The sequence below is a fragment of the Cheilinus undulatus genome, linkage group 23 (assembly GCF_018320785.1).
Source record: "Cheilinus undulatus linkage group 23, ASM1832078v1, whole genome shotgun sequence".
Lineage (NCBI taxonomy): Eukaryota > Metazoa > Chordata > Actinopteri > Labriformes > Labridae > Cheilinus > Cheilinus undulatus.
This window is the reverse complement of record NC_054887.1, coordinates 21113514-21137530: the sequence shown is the minus strand read 5'-3', so window position 1 is coordinate 21137530 and position 24017 is coordinate 21113514. Positions and strand designations below refer to the sequence as shown.

At 37.7% G+C, this 24017-nt stretch overlaps 2 protein-coding genes across 2 annotated transcripts; one reads left to right on the top strand and one right to left on the bottom strand.

Moving 5' to 3' along the window:
- The first annotated feature begins 1515 nt into the window (after positions 1-1515).
- LOC121505728 (tetraspanin-8-like) lies at positions 1516-12781 on the top strand. Its single transcript, XM_041781263.1, has 9 exons — positions 1516-1746; positions 5122-5187; positions 5739-5855; positions 5986-6060; positions 7647-7742; positions 8098-8190; positions 8664-8732; positions 9285-9368; positions 11565-12781. The coding sequence occupies exons 1-9, from the start codon at positions 1687-1689 to the stop codon at positions 11697-11699; spliced, it is 795 nt and encodes a 264-aa protein (XP_041637197.1). The 5' UTR covers positions 1516-1686; the 3' UTR covers positions 11700-12781.
- Positions 12782-13955: 1174 nt separating this feature from the next.
- Positions 13956-23756, bottom strand: LOC121505671 (tetraspanin-8-like). Its single transcript, XM_041781168.1, has 9 exons — positions 23636-23756; positions 22866-22931; positions 22353-22466; positions 22194-22268; positions 21982-22080; positions 18830-18916; positions 17912-17971; positions 17707-17790; positions 13956-15479 (listed from the first exon to the last, which is right to left on the bottom strand). The coding sequence occupies exons 1-9, from the start codon at positions 23714-23716 to the stop codon at positions 15375-15377; spliced, it is 771 nt and encodes a 256-aa protein (XP_041637102.1). The 5' UTR covers positions 23717-23756; the 3' UTR covers positions 13956-15374.
- Positions 23757-24017: the final 261 nt, after the last annotated feature.

The following is a 24017-nucleotide window of genomic DNA, read 5'->3' as shown; positions in this document are numbered from 1 at the left end:
ATTTTCAATGTTTTTTCCATCCCCAATGGAAAGATTTTTCATAAGTGATACATCTGACTGTGATAAAGAGCACAATGAGACCATTGGTTATTAGACGCTTCTGCATGTAAACAGGAAAACTTAGTGTAGCTTTATAAACAACCCCAATTCCCAAAAAGTTGGGGCGCTGTTCTCATAATATTACCAGTCATGTTACTGACCTGTTGCAAATTAACCCAATTAGTTAAAAAAAAATGTGTTGAAGCCAGAAAATGGAGCAGATAAAACTGAGACAATACAATGGAAAACAATTAAATGAGTGTGTAAAGAGGCAAAACAGTGAAAAGTTTCAAAAATGGGTTAAAGGTGGTTAAAAATGTGGCAAATAGCAAAAATAAAGCATCAAGAATTTTGTGAAAAGTTTCAAAAATGGATAACAGGAGGCAAAAAAATGGGTGAACAGTGGAAAAATGGGTAAAAAGTGGCAACACACTGGCTTTAATGGGTTAAAATTGGCAAAAAAAAAACTGGCCAAAAAGCAGCAAAATAACTTTCAAGTGGCTATTGGAAGGGACATAAATCGGTCAAAAAGCAGCGAAATAGATTACAAGTGGCAAAAATGGATTGCAAGTGGCAAAAAATGGGTGAGAACGTAGAAAAGCGGGTGAAAAGTGGCAAAAAGAAGCCACAAAAAATGGGCCAAAAGTGGAGGAAAGCAGCAATATTTATTTTAAAGTGGCAAAAGGAAGTGACAAAAATGGTTAAAAGGGGTAAAAAAGAAAAAAAAAGTCCCAAATAGCGACTAAAATAAGGGGCAATAAATGGATAAAGTGTGGAAATAAATGGAAAAGTGGAAGTGAAAAGTGGAAAAAGTGGTAAAAAGAGGCAAAAAAAGTCGTTAAAGTGGTAAAATTGGCAAAATGTGCAGAAACTGGCAAATACTGGCAAAAAGTGGCAACATTCCTGTTAAGTGGAGAAAATGACATAAACATGTCTTATAGCGACATAACGTGGCAAAAATTGGTTAAAAGTAGCAGATAAGGGTTAAAGTGGCAAAGGAGGGTGGAAAGCTGCAAAAATGGGCTAAAAGTTGCAAAAAATGTGCCGAAAACGTGGTGAAAGAGGTTAAAAAGTGGCATGAATAGATAATTTCAACAATAGTTTGACATTTGAGCTTCAGAACAAGGTCATTATTTGCCAGGACGCTTACACCAATAGCACTGATCCAACACACATGCATTGATATCACCATTCAATCACAACTGGGGGGGGGGTTCTCTTTTTCTGGGGCCCAGCCCATGATGAGGGTAGACTTTGGTACAAGCCAACAAAATTACAGTCATGTGGGAAAATGTGTATTTAACAGGGTAACAGTAGTTTCATTCCTGGTATACGTGATGCTCCCGACATCTTACACGAATGACGCGTTTTCTGTTTAATTTGCTCCTGCGCATTTTCAGGGGTTTGCGTCAACTTTATAACCAAAATGTTCTCCGTCCTCTAATTGCCCAGCTCCACCCATTCTCTCCCTCTCTCCCTCCCAGCCCCAGTTTCCACATGGGGGAAGGTCTCTACCTGGAAAACATGAGAACTACTTCCAAGCACAAGAAGAAGTTGTTTTCGCTTTCGTCAATCCAGGCGTATCTCTCTTCGTAGCATGTGGATTTATAACATTTGAACATCGACTTCGACGTCCACGGAAACAAAATGGGGAGAGTGAACGTCTGGCTGAAGCGGAGTTATATTATCGTGACTAGTTTGATCGCGGTAAGTGTGTTCGTTTCTCTACACAACACAGAAGGACAAGGTAAAATGTTTGTTAAAAGTTCAGGCTGCATAGAGGGACGCGTTAAGATGCTTAAACCGTAAACTTTATCACATAGAGGTGACGTATTGCGTAATTAAGGCAGCAGTTCATGCTAAAAGCTCCTTAAAAGGCAAAGTTGAACCATGTTTCAGGAATAACGTATTTTATTTTGAAATAAATATGTGTGGAGGAGTTACTTTCACAGGGACGTGAAAATTGGCGAGTTGACAAGAAAAAATAGCCAAACTAATCTGCAGCAAGTTACCATAAGAAGGCATAACTTGTTAAATCGATTGTTATAGGCCAAAATATGAAATTAAAATGTCAACTAAGTCAAAAGACTTAGCCTTTTAAATTAAAATAAACACAGATAAACCTTTAAGCAGCTCTTGTAGTGACGTTTAGGTATTAAGCTAGGTGTTCTCTGGTATAGCTGATGTATTATCGGCTATATTTTAATACAAACAGCCAAAATATAAAGACAAATGAGTATAAGTTCCTTTCACAAAAGAATCCAATAAATTCTCAAGAAACAGGAACTTTAATTCTGCAGAAGACCTTTCAAAGCCCAGACATGAAGGATCAAAAGTAAATCAGGTTTTTGAAATCATGTAGTTTGATACGGTTGTTGGGTTCAAGGGGAAAGAAGATATGTGTGTCATCTGCATAAAGGTGAAACCATAGGTTCACCTGGTGATAAAATATTTGTGCAAAAACAATAGACAACAACAAACTACAAAGCAGTATATAACAAGACTGAAATACATAATTCTTGTGGCTATGATATGAACACAGCATGTGCTGTCATAAACAGTCACCAAAGATTTCTGCAGCCTGAATTAATTTGAAATATGTTGAAAACAAGTGAGCGGGTGAAGAATAAATAAGTGGGTAGACATTACAGCTAAAGGCAATGCAATGGTGATTGATAATGTTAGCCAAAACTAAACCAGAAAACAAACATCAGGATGTAAAAGGATCTTCAAGCCTGTAATTAAGTTTTTAATCATCCTCCTTCTCTTCTGTCCTTCATTTTCACACACTTTAACTCGTGGGAACATGATTGTGCAACATGTGGTTTTGCTCGTTTATGTATCCCTGCAGGTGTATCTTAACTGCCGCTGTGGCTCTGGAGCAGGGCTGAACAATTAATTACATTTTCATGGTCATGGTGACATGAACACTCAAGTTGTAATCATTGCAAAGCATGGAGTAATAACACATTGGCTCAGTTCCTTTTCTAACTTTTATCTTTAACCTTTGTTTTTGATTAGCCTCTTTAAGCAGAGATACAAAGGGAAGCGGTGAAAGCTTCACCCATGAAACTGACCCTTCGAGAAAGTTGTTAAGGGCTAAGTGGTTGGGGCAAGAGGTGTACTGGAATCAGGGTTACCAGGTCTGCATGACCAAAACTTGACAAAGTAGGACTTCAAGATAAGCCTGTATAACATCTTACACACTATATATAATACCTTTGAAGTACAACCTCTGTTCCATAAAAGTTGGGACACTGTTTAAAATGTAAATAAAAACCCATATTTTGATCACAATACAACATCAACAACATATCTGAGACATTTTACCATTTCATGAAAAATATTGAAATAATTTGATAGCAGCAACACATCTCAAAAAGGTCAAGACAGGGCAACAAAAGGCTGGAAAAGTAAGTGGTACTAAAAACAGCTTAAGAATCCTTCTGCATCTACTTAGATTAATTGGCAGCAGGTCAGTAAAATGACTGGGTACAAAAAGAAGTACATTTCAGAGAGACAGAGTCTCTCCAAAGTAACCATGGGCAGAGCTTCACCAGTCTGCAAAAAACTGCCAAAAAATTCTGAAAAAATTTTAGAGAAATGTTCCTCAGCATGAAATTGCAAAGATTTAGGATATCTCATCATCTACAGATCATCAAGAGATTCAGAGAATCTAGAGAAATTTCTGTCCACAAAGGGCAAGGCCCAAGAATGCTTGTGATCTTCAAGCCCTCAGGCAACACTGCATTACAACACGGCATGATTCTGTCATGGAAATCACTGCATGGGCTCAGAAGTCACTGTCTGTCAGCACTTTTCACAGTGCCATCCACAAATGTAAGATAGAAGTGTATCATGCAAAGAAGAGGCAGTAGGAGGGGTGGCAGTAGCTCAGTCTGGAAGGACTTTGGATGGGAATCGGAGGGTCCAAGTCCCGGTCAGACCATATCTGGACTTTGGCCTGGTAGTTGGAGAGGTGCCAGGTCACTTCCTGAGCAAGGCACTGAACTCCCAACAGCTCACAGCAGCGCTCCAACGAGGGCAGCAAGGCCATCACTCATCTCTCCATTAGTGCATGTCCATGGGGATCCTGTATTTGCATGTAATTCAGCCTATGTTTGTGTAGCATATATGACAATAGAGTGTACACTGTGAATTTCCCTTCAGGGATTAATGAAGTATGACTTAACTTAAAAGTGAACATGATCCAGAAACACTGCTGACTGCTCTGGGCCAAAGCTCATTTAAAATGGACCAAGGTGAAACGGAAAACATTTGATATTTTATTTGGAAACCATGGATGCCCTGTCCTGCGGACTAAAGAGAAGAGAGATACCCAGCATAGTATCATCACACAGACCAAAAGCCTGGATCTCTGATGGTACAGGGTTGCATTGGGGCCTATGGCGTGGGCAGCTTACAAATTGGGAAAGGCACTAACAATGCTGAAAAGTTTATGCCATCCAACAATGTCTCTTTCAGGGAAGGTCTTGCATATTTCAGTAGAACAGGGCTAAACCATGTACTGCATGGCTTCACAGTAGAGGAGTCTGGGTGGTTTCACCAATAGAAAGCATATGGCAAAGAAGACCGAGGACTGTTGAGCTGCTGGAATGCTACATCAGACAAGAATGAGATATTCATCTCCCAGCAGCTGGTCTCCTCACTTCCAGACTTTTGGTAAAAGAAGAGGGGATGCTACACAATGATAAACATGGCCTTGTTCCAACTTTTTTGAGATGTGTTGCTGCCATTAATTTCAAAATGAGGTAATATTTTTCATAAAATGGTAAAATGTCTAATTTTCAACATCTAATATATTGTTTATGTGATGTTGTGTAAAAAATATGAGTCTAAGCCATTGGAAATCATTGTCCACTCTTATTTCTAGAACGTACAGACTCATAATTCTCAGTAACGTAAAGCAGTGATTTCCAGTGCAGTCTTATTGTCTTGATGTGAATTTATTTATTGGTGCTATACGAATCAGGATCGACTGAGTGTATGAGTTTATTGATTGTAAAAATGGATAATCAGCATCTCTGAAAGTAATTGATAATTGTGCTTTTGTTGTTGCAGATCATCAGCACCCTGCTGTTGGCCTTCACTCTGTTTAGTCATGGATATCTCCATAAGGATGAAGAGGTAGAAGATGCTCTTACACCAAAGAAAACATCACAAACACAGTCATTGTCCACCATTAAATCTTAATATTAAGCCACTTTTATCATATGATATGCTGTTAGAAGGATCTGGAATATTCTGGTCTGGTTGTGAGCAGTTTTATTTTTCTAATGGCTGATAGTTATACTGCAGCCCTAAATCTAAAGGGAACAAAGGTCTGCATGTAAAACACATTACGAACCTACGTTTATGAGTTGGATAAATTTGTAATGCATACATGCGTCTATGGGCATGTGCGTTAAAATGAGATATTTGTATATCATACACCCCATTTCAGACATTCATTGAGCCTGTAACAAGTCATTACAAATTTGCTATGCAAAAAAATGACCATTGCTGCTCCCCTCTGAATGCAAAATAACCCAGTTCTAATCTGGACTTTAGCACCAGCCGCAAGATGTAAAACCTACATTTTAGCCACTTTAGCAGGGCGTGCTTGCCACCTGGGGGCATTGAACTCACCCTGTGTACTTCTTTCTCTGACCTGCTTCTCTGTTTGTCTTTCTCCACAGATAGAGCAGATGATAACAGGCCTACATGGCATGTATGCTATATCCATCATACCTCTGCTCTTGTGCATCCTTGGTCTGTTTGGTGCCTGCAAACAGAAGATGTGGCCGCTCATAGTGGTGGGTGAAGAAAAGCAAATACAACACTTAAGGATATTGTTTCAGTGGCAGGACCATTAGTAAATATTATTAATAATAAATGATACAAATAGAGAGTTGAATTGCTCCTGACTGTATGTTTGTGTCTCAGTTTGCAGTGGCGATGATTCTCGGCATCCTGTTCCTGATCGTTTGTGAGATTAACGGGCTGGCTGTAAAACCTCAGGTATTACAAAAGTTCATCGAGTTTTGATTGATCTTTGACGATATGATTTCTATCTGCTGAGACACTTTCCATGATGTTGGCTGGTGCACTAATGAAAAATCCCATGGTACATTGAGCTCATGTGTGTGGGTTAGGGGTGAAATGATTTGGAGGTTTGGTCGGATGGATTTGCTAGACTGTAATAAGGCAAATCCATCCTGAAAATCTCATATCCACAATGTTTGTGTCAAATCGACAAGGGCTCTATCCAATTAGCATCATTTGAGAAGAACAAAGCGGTAGCTACAGGTGGGGTTAAGTTGTACTGTGAGCCTTTAGCAATGGCTACCTCCAGTGTAGCAGTTAGCTGGGATGTAGCTTTAGTATAGCTGCAGTTTTATCAGAATTCTTGGTTGCCAAATGGTCGGTGTATTTTCTGGCAGTTCAGTTTCCTGTTTGAAACCAGCCAGAAACTCTTGTCATTCTGTTTCTTTGTTTTTGACAGATTTTTTTTTTTTTCATTTCAGTCACAAAAATGGAAAAACAAGAAAACAAGTTAAAAAAGGATAAATACTTCAAGCAGCCCAGGCTTATTTTATTCATGTTAATTTATTTTCCTCCTAATATTAGTACAGTCTTTAAGTCACAAGCACTTTTACCATTGGCATTATTTTAATACATTGTATAGAGCATATAGGCCTGATGTTATACTGTAAAATACAGTGGATGCCTATGTAGGCATAAATTTTGACGAGGGCTTCTAATTTGAAATGTTCACCTTTCCCACTGGGTGACATGATTGCCTTTTCCTTATTTCATTAAAACAAGAAAACAAAATAACAGAACTGAGAAAATAAAAAATTGGAGCCATTTTTGAAATCTGTTTACCTGTTTATCCTTTTTTTTTTTTTTTTTTTTTTGGACTAACATGAAAAAACTGCTTGTTTTGTCCTTTTCTTTCTGAAATTTTTCAGAAACAAACAAAAAAAAAACAGGAAAAAGGTGCTGTTTTTCTGTTCTTTTTCCATTTTCTGTCTAAAACTAAAGAAAAAACTGAATTAGAAGAGTTTCTCCTGATTTCTGAGACTGCTTTCAACCAGGAAATGGAACTACCAGAAAATAAACCGACTGCTGGAGATTGAAACAGTGAGATGTTGTGCCAACACTTCAGTCCCTCAATTGGACGGCTGCTGTTATGTCAGTATACACATAGATATCACTGTTTTTCCTTCAGAATGAAACTCTAAAGCTATGAATCTTGGGAAAGAAAGCCCCAATGCTTCACGAGGCTTCATCTGCCCATCACTATCAGTGTTGGATCACATTTATTTTTAAATAAAGAGCAGCACTAAAAGCTTTTCATGATCTTCTACCAACCTGTTCCAGCATGAGTATGGTATCACTACAGGTGGGGCTGAGTTGTACTGTAAGCAGAGTTTACAGTACTTGGACAAAGCTCTAGATAAGAGGTAGTTTAATCGGACTTTGACAACATTTCATTATCAAAACGAGCAATTTGTGAATCAGAGTTGTCCCAATGTAAACAATCACTTCTTTCTCTTTTGTTTTCCATTGTCCAGCTTATTTGTGACTGTTTTGTTTTGCAGATGGCTGCAGAGTTGACAAAGTATTACCAGGCTTATCTTCCGCTCTTTGAGGCTGATGATGTTGTTATAGCGGCCATCCAGGAAATACAAACGGAAGTAGGTAACCTTATGTTACTGTTTATTTCTGAGCAAAGATTGTCTTTATGGAGCGCTGTCACAGTAACTAAACACACAAAGTAAAGGGCAGATTGCAGAAAATAAAAACAACTCCGTGACTTTGACCACTCTATTTCAATTATTCAAAGTTAATAAAGTAAGAAACATGACACCTGAACATGTGGAGTGCACTTATTTAACAATGTTTTTGAAATGGGTGTTAACAGCAAAACTTTTGTTTCTCAAATCCAGTGCGGCTCAGAAGGTAAACTGAATATATTTTTTGCAGCGGGACTCACAACTGCTGAGGTTAAAGTCATTCTGTTCCTTGTCATTTTCTCCTCTTCTTTCTCAGTTCCAGTGTTGTGGACTGGAGAAAGGCTACATTGAATGGGGCAAAAACATCTCAAAATCCTGTCTGTGCGCTGAGGGGGCAACTAATCCATGTGTGAGTGAGAAAAATACTCAATTCTTGGACCAAACTTTTGCTCCCCAAGGCCCTTTGAGATGTAATAGTCAGATGTAACACTCCAAAAACTTGTTGAAAGTCTTCAAAAGAGCGTGAATGCTGTTGTAGCTGCAAAAGAGGCTCCAACTCCATATTAAAGTACATGCCTGAATACAATGTCATTACAGTCCCTGTTGGTTTATTTGCCAGGTGGCCAAATACTTTTGTCCATATAGTGTAGAAAATCGAAAGCAAACTATCACTAACATACACATCTTGTTGTTTGTTTTACTCCACCTTTAAATCTTATATTAAGTTTATTAAATTTTAAGAATATCTGCAAAGTTTCTCCTCATATGCACAATGAAGTACTAGTTTAAAAACCTGACCTTAATGTTGTTCTCATGTAATGCTGCAGTATTTACTGTCATTTATTATTCTTGCAGCAATTAATCATTTTCTGGGTATTTTAGGTTGCCGCTCCTATAAACGGGGATTTTTTGGAGAGAACTGGTGTCCAGCCTGTCATGATTTATCAAGAGGTAAAAAATAAAAAATGCTTTAAATACATGCATATCTGAGTTTAGATTATCATTAAATTCATGCTTTCTTACAATGGTTTTAAAAGCTATCGTACTTTCACCTGCTGGATATCATGATGATGAATGGTATTAACACTAAATGTATATCGATTGCTTCATAATGAAGGACAGGGTCCTCTGGTTGTGAAAGGACAAACTGTACATTTGTTAAAGCCTAAATGAGAAATAAAGATTAAGAAACTTATTTTGCAAACTAAACATATTCATTTCTCTTTTTTGGTTGCTTCTGACATTCAGTAGAAAATAAACATGGAACTGAAACACACTGAAAAACAATTCCAACAAAAACAATTTCAAAGAATAGTAAAGGGACATGCAAAAACTTCCTGATTATTGTTTTTTTACTAGTTGTTTCCTGTTCTCCCACAAGACTTTTGTATACTGTCTCTCCTTATAGTTGCAGTTGAACCAGCCTTGACTGCCAGTAGACTCTACAAATGTATTTTATGAAATATAAAAGGTGAGACTGATTGATCTTTTCTTCTGTTTCAGCCGTGCATTCCCCAGCTGATCTCTCACCATATGGCTGTCATGAATGCTGTATTGGGTATACTAGTGGGAATCATATTACTCTTGGTATGTACAGTCAGTCTGTATGTGATCATAAGCATTGTGAAGCTTCACCCCACCTTCTCACACTGCTACATACTTTAACCAGCACTTGCATGGTCACCAGTACTTTTCTCAGAAATGTTATTTGTGAGGCAGTTTGAGTTCCAGAGAAGTGAGGGTTTAGCCAAACACCAAGTTACAAAAACTAAAAAGTCCTTTGACTGTGGCTCAATGATTAGCTGAAAAACTGTCTCGTTTACTATTATTTTTATCTGACAGAATGAGATTTTTACTGTGCTGGGCGCTAACTTCAGTTATTTATTTTTAAGAAGAGAGAAGACAAGAAACACAGCAAACATCTAGAGCATCTCCCCGTGCCTTTAAAGCAAACCATACTCCTAACTATGCTGTACTCTAAGCCTTAATATAGTTAAGAGGGGGTATATAACTCCCCTATAGGTTAAAGGAACAGAATAAAATAGCTACAGAGACCAGGATCACTTTAGTCACAGGCTGTTAAAATCATTTTTCAGGCAGAAAAAGTTGTTTATTTTAATATAGGACCTAATGGGAATGGACTCACTTTTGAAGCCAGGCTCAAGTGGCTGTTCAAGGAAGTGCAGAGAATGTTTTTTTTTTTGGCAATGGTCTTAGGTGTTTTAAAAGTGCATCTCTTATCTGGAATAAAGTTCTAAGGCCTTTACATCTCAAAACATTTATGTGCTATAGTTTAGCTTCCAGCACAAATAGAGAAGTGCCTATTTAAGTGCATTTCTCTTTCACTATGAGAAATTTCTGAATGAAAACATTGGTTTTCTGTTAAGTAAATACTACAGGGGTCTAGCTGCTGACCGCAGAGCTCAGATGCCCCTCTTGCAGACCACTGCTGTAATTCTGTCAGAATGAAAGGACATAATTTGCCAGTACAACGTTTTTGATTTTTTTAAAGTGTATACATAAAGTCTGGGAGTTACGTTCATGAGATAAGTAAACATCACAGACAAAGCAACATTTCATAAACAAATCAGGAAAAAAGATCGGAGGCCTGATCTGGATTTAAACTTTGTATAAACCTGTTTAAGAAGTAGTAATGAGAACAGTGGCTCACTTCAGCTTTGTTAGCTTCAGCTAAAGCTAGCATAGCTTTGCTGGTTACATAGTCAATGTTACTACATAAACCAATGTAGCTACATTAACCTTAGCTAAAGCAAAAAATGCTAAAGCGAGCCAGTGTTCACATTTCTACTTCTTGAAATGATCTAGCTTTACCAAACGTAGCATAATTGAATGTAGCCACTGTTTCTTTGTTTGCTTTAGCTTTAGCAACATTAGTTGTCTAGATATGTTTACTACTTAGCTTAACAGATAACAAGGCTTCAGTATCACTATGTATAGACCTTTTTAAGTAGTGCTCATTCGAACGATGATCGCATCAGCTTTGTTAGCTTTAGCTAAAGCTAACATAGCTTTTCTAGGTACATAGTTAACGTTACTACATAAACTAATGTAGCCATGTTAGCTCTAAAGCGAGCTACTTTTCATATTACTACTTCGAAAACTGGTCTACATTTACGAAACATAGCAAAATCTAATGTAGCTACCGTAGCTGTGCTTACTCTAGCTACGTTAGGTATGTAGCTATAATTAATACATAGCTTTAGTAGATAACATAGCTTTGGTATCACTATGTATAGACCTGTTTAAGAAATGGAAATGCAAACAACAGCTTGCCTCAGCTTTGATAGCTTTAGCTGAAGCTAGCATAGCTTTGCCAGCTACATAGTTAATGTTACTACTTAAACCAATGTTGCCATGTAAGCTTTAGCAAAAGCAAACAAGGCTAAAGCTAGCCACAGTTCACATTACTACTTCGAAAATTGGTCTAGCTTTACCAAACATATCATAATCTAATGTAGCTACTTAAGCTACATTGGGTATGTAGCTATGTTGACTGCATAGCTGGAGTAACTAACATACAGCATTAGACTTAGCTGTGCAGCAACATTATCCATATAGCTGATGTACATTTGTTAGGTTCAGCCTTAGCTACATAAGCTGTGTTAGTGGGTTTTCGTGGAGGACAAGCTTATTCCCTTAAGCAGGCTGTTTATCCAGCTTAATTAAATGTTTTGTAATCAGTTTTGCAGGTCAGGTTTTCAACCTTTAACTCACATTCTGCTTGCTTGTGAAACTGCTTCTTATTTTTCTCCCTGCTTGCAGTTGTTATCAGTGGTGTTGTGCATCATGATTCTGTGTCGACTGAATCGGAAGGATAACACTCCAACAGTCGTCTACAGTCCAGAGGCAAAGGCAGGAAACTACGTCACTCTCACAGATGCTGCAGACTGTACCTGATGTTAGGTTTAACAGCTTTTTATGTCGGCTTAAGAACTACAGTTTGGCACAACTTCACCGACTTTGGAGAATGAAAGAAAGTCTTGAGGGAATCAGAAAGCTCCAGCAACACTTGTTGTTGTTTAGGGAACAACTTTACGAGACCGACTGGTTTTGGCTTGTGGCCTTACTGATGAGCCAACAAGTCCAAACATGTCAGTCTACGTTTTTCTTTAAACTGCAAGTGTAGCCCTAGCTTGAAAAGGCTTTAGAAAACATTGGGAAAAGTTGGATTGTTGCTGGGACACAAAGTATACTCAGATGTTTGCCTTTTAATAGCCATCTACAAAGTTAAGTGAGCATGGTTTTATGGCTTTATTACATGTATTGTTTATATATTTTTTTAGCTATGAAACCTTTATTCTGGTTTTATTCCGAAGAATGTTTTATTTTTGTCAGACTAATGAAAACTTTTCTACTATCTTTTGGTATTTTATCTCCACACTGATGTCCAATTTAGCACATTTGATCTCAACTTGATGTAAAGGGGTTAATAATTTACAAGAAATTATAAAAAAAAATGAAGCACTGATAAAGATGACTGCAAACATATTTACCTTATGAATGTTTAAGAAAAGAGCTTTATTATAAGAATGTATGCTTTTATTCTGTGGTTTTATACTTTATTTTGTCAAACTTCAATCCAGACCTCTTTTTTGTATTTTTTTAAATCATCCTCTTATAATTCCTCACGTGTTCTTTTATTCAACTACAGAAGTCGAGCAGTTTTAAGTCAATATTTGTATGAATTTATGCTAAAAGGATGTAATTGGTACATAATATTTGTATCCCATGGCAGGATGTTACACAGATACCACTGTATTCTTTCTTTTAATATTTTTTTGGTGCCAAAGAAGAAAATCCACATGTGTAACATCATATCTTCTTCTAAAGCCTGCTATATTCAGTTTCATGTTACTACCTTATCCAGATGACTTAACTGTCAGCTGTTTCAACTAAATGGCATCATTATAAATATAAAACCTGCAAATGTCAAATCTGACATGTTTATACTGCATGTAATAAAATGACAACGCTGTGGAAAAGGACAGTGTTTGGAGTGTTTCTATGGGAATTTGTGCCTATTCAGTCTGTAGAGCATTTATGAGGTCACACATGAGAAGGCCTGGCTCACAATCTCTGTTCCAGTTCATCACAAAGATGCTCGATGGGGTTGAAGGCCAGTCAAATTCTTCCACACTGAACGCCTCAAACCATGTCGTTATAGTCCTTGTTTGTGCACTGGGCACAGTCATGTTGGAATAGAAAAGTACCTTCCCCAAACTGCTGCCGCGAAGTTTGAAGCACAGTATTGTCCAAAATGTATCTGTATGCTGAAGCATTAAGATTGCCCTTTACTGGAGATAAGGGGCCTAAGCCAAACCCTGATAAACTGCCCCTACCATTGTTCCTCCTCCACCAAACTTCACAGTTGACACAAAGTAGTCAGGCAGTAAATGTTCTCCCAGCATTCACCAAATCCAGACTCACCCAACATGACCAGTGTGGTTGTACCTGACACCATTCTGTCCAACGCTTGGCACTGGACTTGGTAATGTGAGGCTTGCATGCAGCTGCTTGGCCATGGAAACCCATTCCAGCTCTCGCCGCAGTTTTTGTGCTTACATAAATGGCAGTGGAAGTTCAGACATCTTCATGGTCTCCAGCTTTGTGGTGGAGTTGCTGCTGTTCCTGAACTCTTCCGCTTTCTAATAACATCACTTAGGTAACTGTGGAATGTCCAGCAGGGATGAAATTTCACAAACCGTCCTATTACAAAGATGGTATCTATCACATTGAAATGCTTGAAGTCACTGAGCTCTTCAGAACGACCTACGTATCACAAATATTTGTGAATGGAGACTACACAGGTGCTTGATTTTATATGACTGTGACAATGGGCCTAAATGAAACAATTAACAGGTGTGGCTAAATCCTTTTGTCCATATAGAGTATCTCTCAGCCACAGCTCAAATAACTCATGGCTTTTCCTTTGGATCTCATAGCAATGTCTTAAATTAACTCAAGGACATTCCTTTCTATCTCATGGCCACATCTCTGACGACTGTCACTATCTCGAGGACATGTCTTTGATTAAATCATGACAAAGTGCTACATCTTTGTGGCCATAGGTTATTGTGGGACTTTAATAATCAATGCACATAAAAGATTAACATTAAAACCAGTGGATTAAGAAATGATTTCATGACCTCAAAGGAACAAGAATCACATTTTATTCCTGCTATTTACAAAATATTACATATGTTCACTCCATAATTAAAAAAACAGTGTATGGCAGAAATAAAAACACCAACAACGTCTGTAAGAACGTATTTGAACACATTTTAGGCAATAATGGTTAAAGTGCACAGGTAGACATTGGATCTGCTGTTTCAGATGGAATTCATTCAACAGTAAATGAACCAAGATGACATTATAACCGCAGGCAGCTCATGCAGGAAGTCATATTAGAAGTGATGTTGCATAAAGGCTTTTCCGGTGAGAGTGGTGTCAATAATGATGACACAAATTTCCTACAAGAGCCTCTCACACCCGGCTGCAGCTGCCCTGCCAAAATAACAAACTTTAAAACCAAATTTTGGAAGCATTACTTGAGGTTTTACTGCATGTCTACTGAATGTGCAACCAAACAGAGTCTTCTGTCCCCCCATTGGACACGACTAGAAAAAATACGACCTAAATGTACAGAAAAATGAAGTGGTACATGTGCTTAACAAGGCATCAAGACATTCTGTTGTCCCAATGAGAGCTGTCTGACCTGATTATTTAGCCAAGAAAATACATCGTTCACTTATAAAATAAAAGATTACATTTCAATCAAACACTTTGTAAACACTGTTTAAGAAAGGTGCTACATATTGATTATTAATTGGATTATATATCAAAGATTATTGGTTGCTCTAATGCTGGTAAAATCAATGAGTGAGCTTTGACGAGCACAAGCATCTAAATATATGTTTAAATAAGTTGGTCCAGTTATACTTTAATTGGTGTGCATCAAATATAGATTTTTGTGAATGATAACTACAATTTCCTTAAAATACTGAAAGCAGAATGTAGCTCTAGCCTTGAATACCTGCAAATAAAAAATGTGCTTTTTATGCATAATTCAAAGGGTTTTTTTAACAAAAATGTGCTATATATGCATATTCCAGAGTTTTATGACAGTAAATGCAATTTATTAATATTAACCACTTAAATAAGTATTAGCTAGGTGGGTTTACGCTCTCTGCCATTGGCAAATACATGAATAAGATCCAGTAAAGAAACAAACTGCCATTTATTTGCTTGCTAAGATATCTTATTTTGAAGAGGTATGACAACAGCATGTGAAATGCAATGGCTAGTAGTAAATATGAAGTCTTTTTTATTCAAATTGCTTTGTTTTTACAGCAGTAAGGCTAAAAAAGTCATCTGAATTTGATCTATGCATGTATATTAATTTCAATATAATTTACATGCAATAATTTAATATAAAATGATAATACTAACATAAGTCGCTATAGCATGAAGTAGCCAGGTTATGGTATACAGCTGAATTAGTTCACATGTGCAAATTCAAACAAGATCTCCTTGCTGATATCTCTGAAGTGTTCATCAAAACATAACAGGTGACTAGAAGGCACCAGGGACATATCTGTTTGATTGGAGGAGAGCCATGAACTCCTGTTTCCGTCTTATCTGACCCATTAGCTTGATGCTCATGACGAGTAAAACCACCTGGAGAGGGAAGAAAAAGAGCGATTAACCTTCTGTGCTGTCAAATAATACTCATAGTATGGTATACAACATTATTTTGCTGAATTGGAGTCAAATTTTACCACCATGGCCACATGGTAAAATAGCCTACAATGTATATTGCTAGCATCAGACCAAAACCTTGTATCTCCATTTTTTATCCTTTTTTATTTTTTTTTCATGAATCAGTGCTATTGGCCACCCTTCACATCTGTCAGTGGGTTTAACACATTTTTAAGATATAAAAGGTGTCAAACAAGATGCTGACTATGGCCATTCATTGTTAAATGTTTTGAAAAATATATATTTTTTTTTTCCTTCCCTGAAAAGTGGTGATTTTGGAGATATCAGGTTTTGGTGCAATGCCAGCGATGTATGTTAAAAAAAAAAAAAAAGCACCATGACATTATTTAGAACAGATTTAATTGATTGGGGTCTGTGATCATCAGCTAAGGCATTATTAATTGATCATAAAAAATTTCTTGTTAAATGCAATTTAACATTTTCATACCAGGAACTTGTAGAACAGTAAGATAAAACATAAAGCCTCTTTGATGATTGTAATTGCCAACTAAGGCCCTAGCTAATAAATATAACTAACTTTTTTTTTCAATGTCATAGTGTATACAGCTGCATTTACACTTGAAGTACCTTGAATTTTAGTACCAGGAACTTTCAGAACAGTTAAGATAAGTAAATTGAGCCTATTAGATGAATATCATCAGTTAAGGCAAAAGCAATAGACCATGGCTAATCTTCTTGTTAAATACTATATGTATGCATTTCCACCAAAAATATCTGGAACTTGAATACCGGGAACTACCTTTCTGTGTGCATGTGTAAAAAATTAGTGCAAAATGATTAAATGAACAATATTTGGTTACTTTTGTCATCAGCTAAGGCAACAGCAACTGACCATGTCTAATTCTCTTGTTTAGTTCTATATTTTCACAGCTGCCATTACACCTTAAAGTGCTGGAAAATTAAAATACCAGGAACTACTTTTCCGTATGCACATGTTAATACAATAGGATTATCTAAAACAGACACCGTCAATATATCAACAAATTAGAGACTGCCATTGTCAGCTAAGGCCCCAGATAATGACCATACACTTATTTTGTAAAATGGAAAATATGGCTGCATTGCCCCTTAAATTGCCTTAAATTTTAGAACCAGGAACTTTCAGAACACTTAAGATCAATAAATCAAGCATATTTGATGACTGCCGTTGTTAGCTAAGGCCACAGTAATTGACTATGGCTAATTTTCTTATTAAATGCTATATATAGCTATGTCTTTACCTAAATTATCAGGAATTTTGATACCAGGAACTACCTTTTAGTGAACATGTTAAAAAAGTAGTGCAACGAGATCAAATCAAACATATTTGGTGATTGTTACTGTCAGCTAAGACACCAGCGGGTGACCTGGGTTAATTCTCACCAGAAACAGCACACACGTGCATGTGTTTCCACCTTAAGTGTTAAGAATTTAGATGCAAGGAACTATTTTTCTTTATGCATAAGTACAATGACATTACACAGCACAGACCAACAAATTTGGAGATTGTCACTGTCATTGCTTTTTTTCCTCTTAAAGTACTTAAATTTTAGGACCAGGAGCTTTCAGAACAGTCAAGATGAATAAATAAAGTAATTTATGTGTCTGTCATTGTCAGCTTAAGCACCAGCTATTGACTATTATTTTGTTGACAGCTTTATTTAGCTGCATTGTCACCTTAAGTACCTGGACCAAGAAACAAGAATTTCTTCTCAAGGAACTAAAAGCATTCTTTCATCTGTTTTTGTCCATGGATTCAGTATAAATAGATTTCATTAATGCGTCAGAGATAAGTGGATCTGTTTCAAGACTGTACATTTCTGAAATTTGAGTAAAAAACTTTCCAGTGAGTCAACCAATCAAAAATGTTAAACGCTAAAAGCCCCACCCCAAAGAACTTGTATTCTATTTTCTACTCGTATTTAAAGAACGGAAATGGAACAAAAGGAACTTTCGGGGAGGTTAAAAAAAAAGGCATTCATTGGTCCTTAATTTAGACTTTAGTTCTTGCACTGGGAGTACATCAAGTTCTATCAAAGGTTCCTAGACCCTGGTTAAAGTTTCTGCAGTGAAAACCCAGTTTTAGTTTGAACTGTTGACCAAATAAATATCCTTGAAGAGTCCAACCAAACATATAAATACGTACCCAAAACACTGCACTCCCAAACTGTATACCCATGGCCAGAGAAAATGCAAGCTTCAGCTCAGAAACATAAATTGGAAGACAAGGCTGTGAAGAAAGAGCACAAAGTTGGGTTTCAGTTTTTGAAGAATATTTCAAGTATACTGTAATGACCTCATGCAACAGTCAGCCTTTGAAATAATGGTTTATAAAACTGAAGTTCTTTTACCTCTTGATAAACATACTGGTTCTTTGGAGCCCCGAGTGTGGCGCTGCCTCGTAGTCGAATCTTTTGAGAAATAAATAGTACGTGGTTAAATGACTGTTTTCTCTGAGTCTGTCGCTTGCTTGTTCAAAAACCCTCACTTGTGCATGGATCCTCAGTCTTTAAAATCAAAATCTCCCAATGCTTTAATGCATGAAGGTCTCACAAATAACAGATCATCATTTGCAAATTTAAAGAAATGGTTCCACCTAGAGGCAGTGACCGCTTATTGAAGAGAAATGTGTTTTAGATTACTGCATTCATTCGTTCATGCTTTGTCCCTTAGCCTCATCTTATCATGTTTATATGTTTTTAAATTTTAATATTCCAGTAATTTTCCATATTTACATGTTTTCAAATTTATTTGGGTCACTCAGGAACAAAGAGGATCTGTTTATTAACAAGAAAAGGTGAACATTTTCTATTTTAAAAGTCATAAATATAAGTAAACCAAAACTTGAAATTTTTGAGATTTTAAAGTTGAAAATCCAACCACTGTTCCTAGTTTGGCTTCAGTTTGTTTTTTTGTAAATTTCTAATTTTTATTCTAGCAACTTTACAATTTTCTAACTCTAAAATCCTGAGTTTGTTTTCTTGTAAATATATGACTTTATAATGTCAAATATTTCAATTTTTTACCCTAAAAGTTCAACTATTTTGCTCATAAGATTTACAGATCCTCCTCATTTTCTAGTCCTCTAGGGTGGCCCTTACACACCGTCATTATGTTTCTAATCCTGATTTTAAAAATATACATGGACAATATCTGAGGGTACCCCCAGAGAACTTTGGCCTATGGGTGCCTGGACCTCAGGTTAGGGACCACTGCTCTAAAGTGTAGGAAATGATGATGCAGATGTTCTTTTAAAGAGAGATACTTACACATTTTCCTGGATAATGACAGTTACAGGAGGGAGGGATGGAGGAGCCCCAGTCTTTGTAGCCTTCAATAAGACCACAGCACTCAAACTGCAGGTGGAAAGCACACAAACATGAGCCAAATAAAACACAAACCCAAAACAAAATAACAATGAGGAAACTCTACACAGAAGAAGTTGCACCAAACGCATGTCTTTGTTCACAAATAATGCATCATTTTTTAGTTTTGATCATTTAAAAGTTGCAGCATGATTGAGTAGGTGTCAGACTCTTTAAATAAGGACACATCTGGCTTCTAAGCCACATTTGATCTCCACCTGAGTGCTCTGTTACTTTGTCAGGTGTTGCAACTTTGACTGCAAAATCCACCAAATCTTCAGTCCCAAAAGAGCTGCTCAGCTGGTTTTCTTCAGGCTAATTAGTCTTTAGAAGTCGCAAATGAGAAATTAAAACCACAAAGTATGGAAAGCCAGCAGGGACAGCCTTGTGCAGCCGTGGTCCGATTAAGAGTGCGGGTTGTGTTACAGAGGTTTTCAAAGTGTGACGTGGCCTCCCCGAGGGCGACGTTCTGAGTCATAACTCAGTCAAATCTGAGACATGATACAACTATTTTTAGATCCAGTTTGACCTACACTTTCTGAGAATATCGCCAAATACTTCGGGAGGAATCTGCATGGACGTCATAGAAAAGTCCACAAAGGGCTCCAGGATTGTGACATTTTTGATTTTCTTCACTGTCAGAGGAGTTAATTGAAAGTTGCCTGTTTATCCACAGGCATGCTGAGAAGACTGGATAATCTAGCTAAAGTTTGATGATGCTAATGTGCCAAAATGTCAACAAACAGCCTAGAAAACAGGGAGGGAGATAAAGGTTGGTGGGTAACCTCATACTACCTGCAGTACAAGCACCAGAGCATTTTGGGAACTTTGGAAGCACACCTATTCCTGATATTATAAATAAGAAAAATAAAGATGGTACAAGTATTTTCTATTTTTATAGGTAATTCCATATTCTGTTTAACGGCTAAAGTTAAAGGGAACAGACTGGCTAGTTGAGACATACTTCTCCAGGACTTTTGGAAGAATGCTGAACTAAAATCTTACATGAAAGCTCTGATAGCACACAGTGTTAATATTATTGAACAAACAAGTATCAACCAAGTTAATGGATCCTATCTCCCCTGCTCTTTGAGCTCCTATGAGGAATATTCTCTGTTTCTTTACTGATTGTATCTTAGAGTGCACCATAAAGTGAGATTAAATGGGAATCCTGGTCTGTTGAGCTTAAAGTCAGAGTTTACTCCATACAACATCCCTTATTTTACATGTAATAACACCAAATGCACCAAAGTTAATTAAAAATTAAATATGGTCATAAGTTAAGCTGCCACAAGCAGAGAGAGACAGACAGATTTTGATATACACTCCCCTTCAGAAGTATTGGAACAGTGAGGCCAAACAATAAATAGCGCCGTCTATGCTCAGTTTCAGATTTGGGTTTTGCCTGAGAAAGCCGTCCATGGGGCAAAAACAAGCAATTGTGAAGATGAGAGGAGATGGAAAATCAATCAGAGCCGTTGCACAGACATTGGCCATAGCCAGTACAACTATTAGGAATGTCCTGAAGAAGAAAGAAACCCCTGGTGTACAAAGAAACAGACGTTGAACGGGTAGACCAAGGAAAACAGCAGCAGAAACGTTGTGAGAGCTGTAAAGAAAGACCCTGAAACAACTGTTTGAGACTTTAGCAACAACCTCCAGAGGGCAGGAGTGAAGGTATCACCATCTACTGTTCACAGAAGACTTCATGAACTAAAGTACAGAGGCTACACCGGAAGATGCAAACCACTTATTGGCAAGAAGAACAGGAAGACCAGGCTGGGATTGGCCAAAAAAGTACAGAGACGAGCCTCAAAAATTCTGGGACAAAGTTTTATAGACTGATGAGACAAAGATGAACCTTTACCAAAGTGATGGAAAGGCTCAAATTTGGAGAATTAAAGGATCCGCTCAAGCTCCTCCTTGAAACACAGTGGAGGTAATGTCATGGCTTCTGCTGGGACGGGCTCATTAATCTTCATTGATGATGTAACACATGATGGCAGCAGCAACTCAGAAGTCTACAGAAACTTTTTGTCTGCCAGTTTAAAAAGATGCAACCAAACAGGTCATTATTAAGAAAGAAAATGACCCCATACACACTGCCAAAACAACAAAGGAGTTCATCCGGGGCAAGAAGTGGAAGGTTTTAGACTGGCCGAGTCAATCTCCAGACTTGAACCCTAAAGAAGAGACGGAAAGGAGTAACACCAAAACAAACAGCTGAAAGATGCTGCAGTGAGAGCCTGGAAAAGCATCACAAAAGAAGAGTGCAAAAGTTTGGCGATCTCACTGGGTCACAGGTTCGATTTGTATCCAGACATTAAGTCTTATTCACTTTAATCTGTTTTTAGTCTATCTGTTTCAATACTTTTTCTCACCTAAAAATTTGGCAGTCTGTTAAAAATAATGCTATCTTGTAAGTTGTGTATCAGATCCAGATGTAAACACCTGGAAATAAAAGCTGAAATGTTGATCTATGGTCTCATCTTTTGGTGTCAAACCCAGATGTTTTCAGTCTACAGCAAAAATAAAGGAATGTGCCTCACTGTTCCAATACTTTTGGAGGGGAGTGTACATCTTCAGCCGCAGATATATGTTAATTCAACTTTTAAAAACTGTGTTTTGTTTGTAATAAGGCAGAAAAAAGCCATTTAGTTGCAGTAAAACATACCCTACTTTAAAGCCTGGTGTTATCTTTATATTTATTAGTAGATCTAAGTCAGTAATCTTCTGCAGTATCTCTCTCCTTCTGTGAAGCAGCAGTGGTGTTTTCCTTGAATTCAAATTTATGTCTGTGTATTCATTATTGCCCAAATGCATCCTTGTATGGGAGCGCACAGCAGAAAGCCTTGAGTGAACAGAGACAGTTCTTTGTACCTTTTATCTTTGAGACTTATGGCTTTGTCCCGGCTGACTACTCAAAGAAAGCCTTGGTTCGCGATCGAACGATCAATCTTGCCTTGTGTTTGTGGCTCATAAAGAAGCATCAGTGTTTTTCATAACCAGCACAGTAGCTTTAAACTAAACTTCCTAGTATGAACAAAGAAATGTACCTCTTCTTGAATACTGTAGAGCAGTGTCCTGTTGGCTTTGCTGGTCCCACTCAGTGGCATCATGGAGAGCAGCTTCGCCTCCTCACGGGCGACACGTTTCTGTGAGGGGCAGCGATCACATTTAACATTTGAATATCAATATGCTCTACTTAAAGCTGCCTTTTAGCAGCTGTAAGTCAGGTTGTACAATAGGATTAGATTGAGGACTTTACCTCATAAACATCCTGGTAACTCAGTGCTGTTCTTACTATTATTGTTTGACTTGCAGCCGCCATTCCTGCTGCATACTACACACACAAAAACAAAAGAAACAGCTTAAAGAACGCTTTTCTGAACATTATAATACATTAATGCTTAAAAACGGGGTTTACCAGAATCAGACACCATCTTTTTCCTTTACAGGCTCCAAATACGCCGAGCACTGAGAGCAGCAGGCAGCCGATCTCCATGACGTACATGATCACGACAGAGGTGCTGGACACCAGCTGAGGAGAAAAATAAAAATTAAAGGGTGACTCTGCCTGGCAAATTACTGCAATCAATACAACAAAGATAACCTGAGATTTCTGCTCTAACACAAGCATTCCCTTTATAAGTCATGCTGCTGCACTGAAGCAGCTAAAGATAACAACTGTCTTGCCATAGGACGGATTAACTGGCAGATGTTTGCCAGCTCACGGTCCTGAACTCAGGTCTTCCAGGGCGAAGACAATATAAAAAAGTGCTGCTGTGGTGTTTTTAGGCAATATCGATGGAAGCTGAGCATTAATAATTCCACAGCCTCTCCTGTTTACCTCAGCATCTCTTTTGCTGTTTAAAAACCTCACAGCACAGAAGCTCTGGATAAAAGATTGTTTTCTTTTGTGAGGTGATGACAGTCTTACTTTGCCGGTTTCGATGAGGTCTCTGTGCCAGGCTACTGTCATGGTCAGCATGAAGAAGCACAGCGCCTTTGGAAAAACATAGGAATGGGTTAGTTTTGCACATTAATGCACATTGAGAAAAATGTTCATAAGAGTATATGGGAGCATTTTATGAGAAATGGCATTAATGTATTGTGTCCAAATTCAAATGTAGAAGTAATTTTCTGCTAAGATGTTGAGATTTGAGCTTTTCTTTGCATCATCCTCTTAGAGGAGCAGTTTGGTTCATTTAAGGGCTAATGCTATCCCGGATTAGCCTACAACTGGAATAATACCCTTTTTTAGGGCAGTGATAAGAGCCTAAACCAAACCTTGGCTTTTACTGACTCTAGTCTCACTGATAAGGCAGGGAAAAAAGAAAAAACTGAATTTTATGGAATTTTATGGTAGATTTTTTTCGAGAAAAGTCTTTTTGTACTCTTTAAACAACACTGCGGCTTTCTCTTTGACGTAGCTAGGTGGTTTTATCTCACATTTTCTCTTATTTTAACCTTAAAAACACAGCCTTCTGACAAAAATACACACTGCAGTATCCACATTGTGCATATTTTGATGGGAGGGGATTCGCTGCAGCATGTTTGTATGAGAGACAGACAGACGTAGCCTACAGCACGACTCTTACTAGGGTTAATAATAGACTGAGTGACTATTTAGGTCAAAAGAAAGCTTCATTTAGAGGAAGAAAAACCTACAAGGTGAAACTGCATTGAAAAGCAGGAAAATACACCTACCATATGCACTGCATTTGCGAAAATAAACGGCCTTTTCAGGCTCGTTTTGTCCGCCACCACGACCACCGCGCTCCGCTGCATGCTGCTGCTTCCCTCCCGAGCTGAAACTCGATATTTTACATACAGAAAATATCAAAACCGTAGAGCTATGAATCTTCCAGCGAGAGCATCTATCTGTGTATCTATCTCTGCGCACAGGACGTCACTGTGATGTACTGGATGAGGATGCTCCGTGCTGCTTTCAAGGACACTCGGAAATGCTGGACTCGCTAAGATTAGAGCGCTGGGATGATGTTCAGCTGTGATCAAAACAGTTTATTCAAGTGTAATGGTGCATTAACGGTATTGAAAATCTATGCAGGATAATGGTAATGTATGTTGA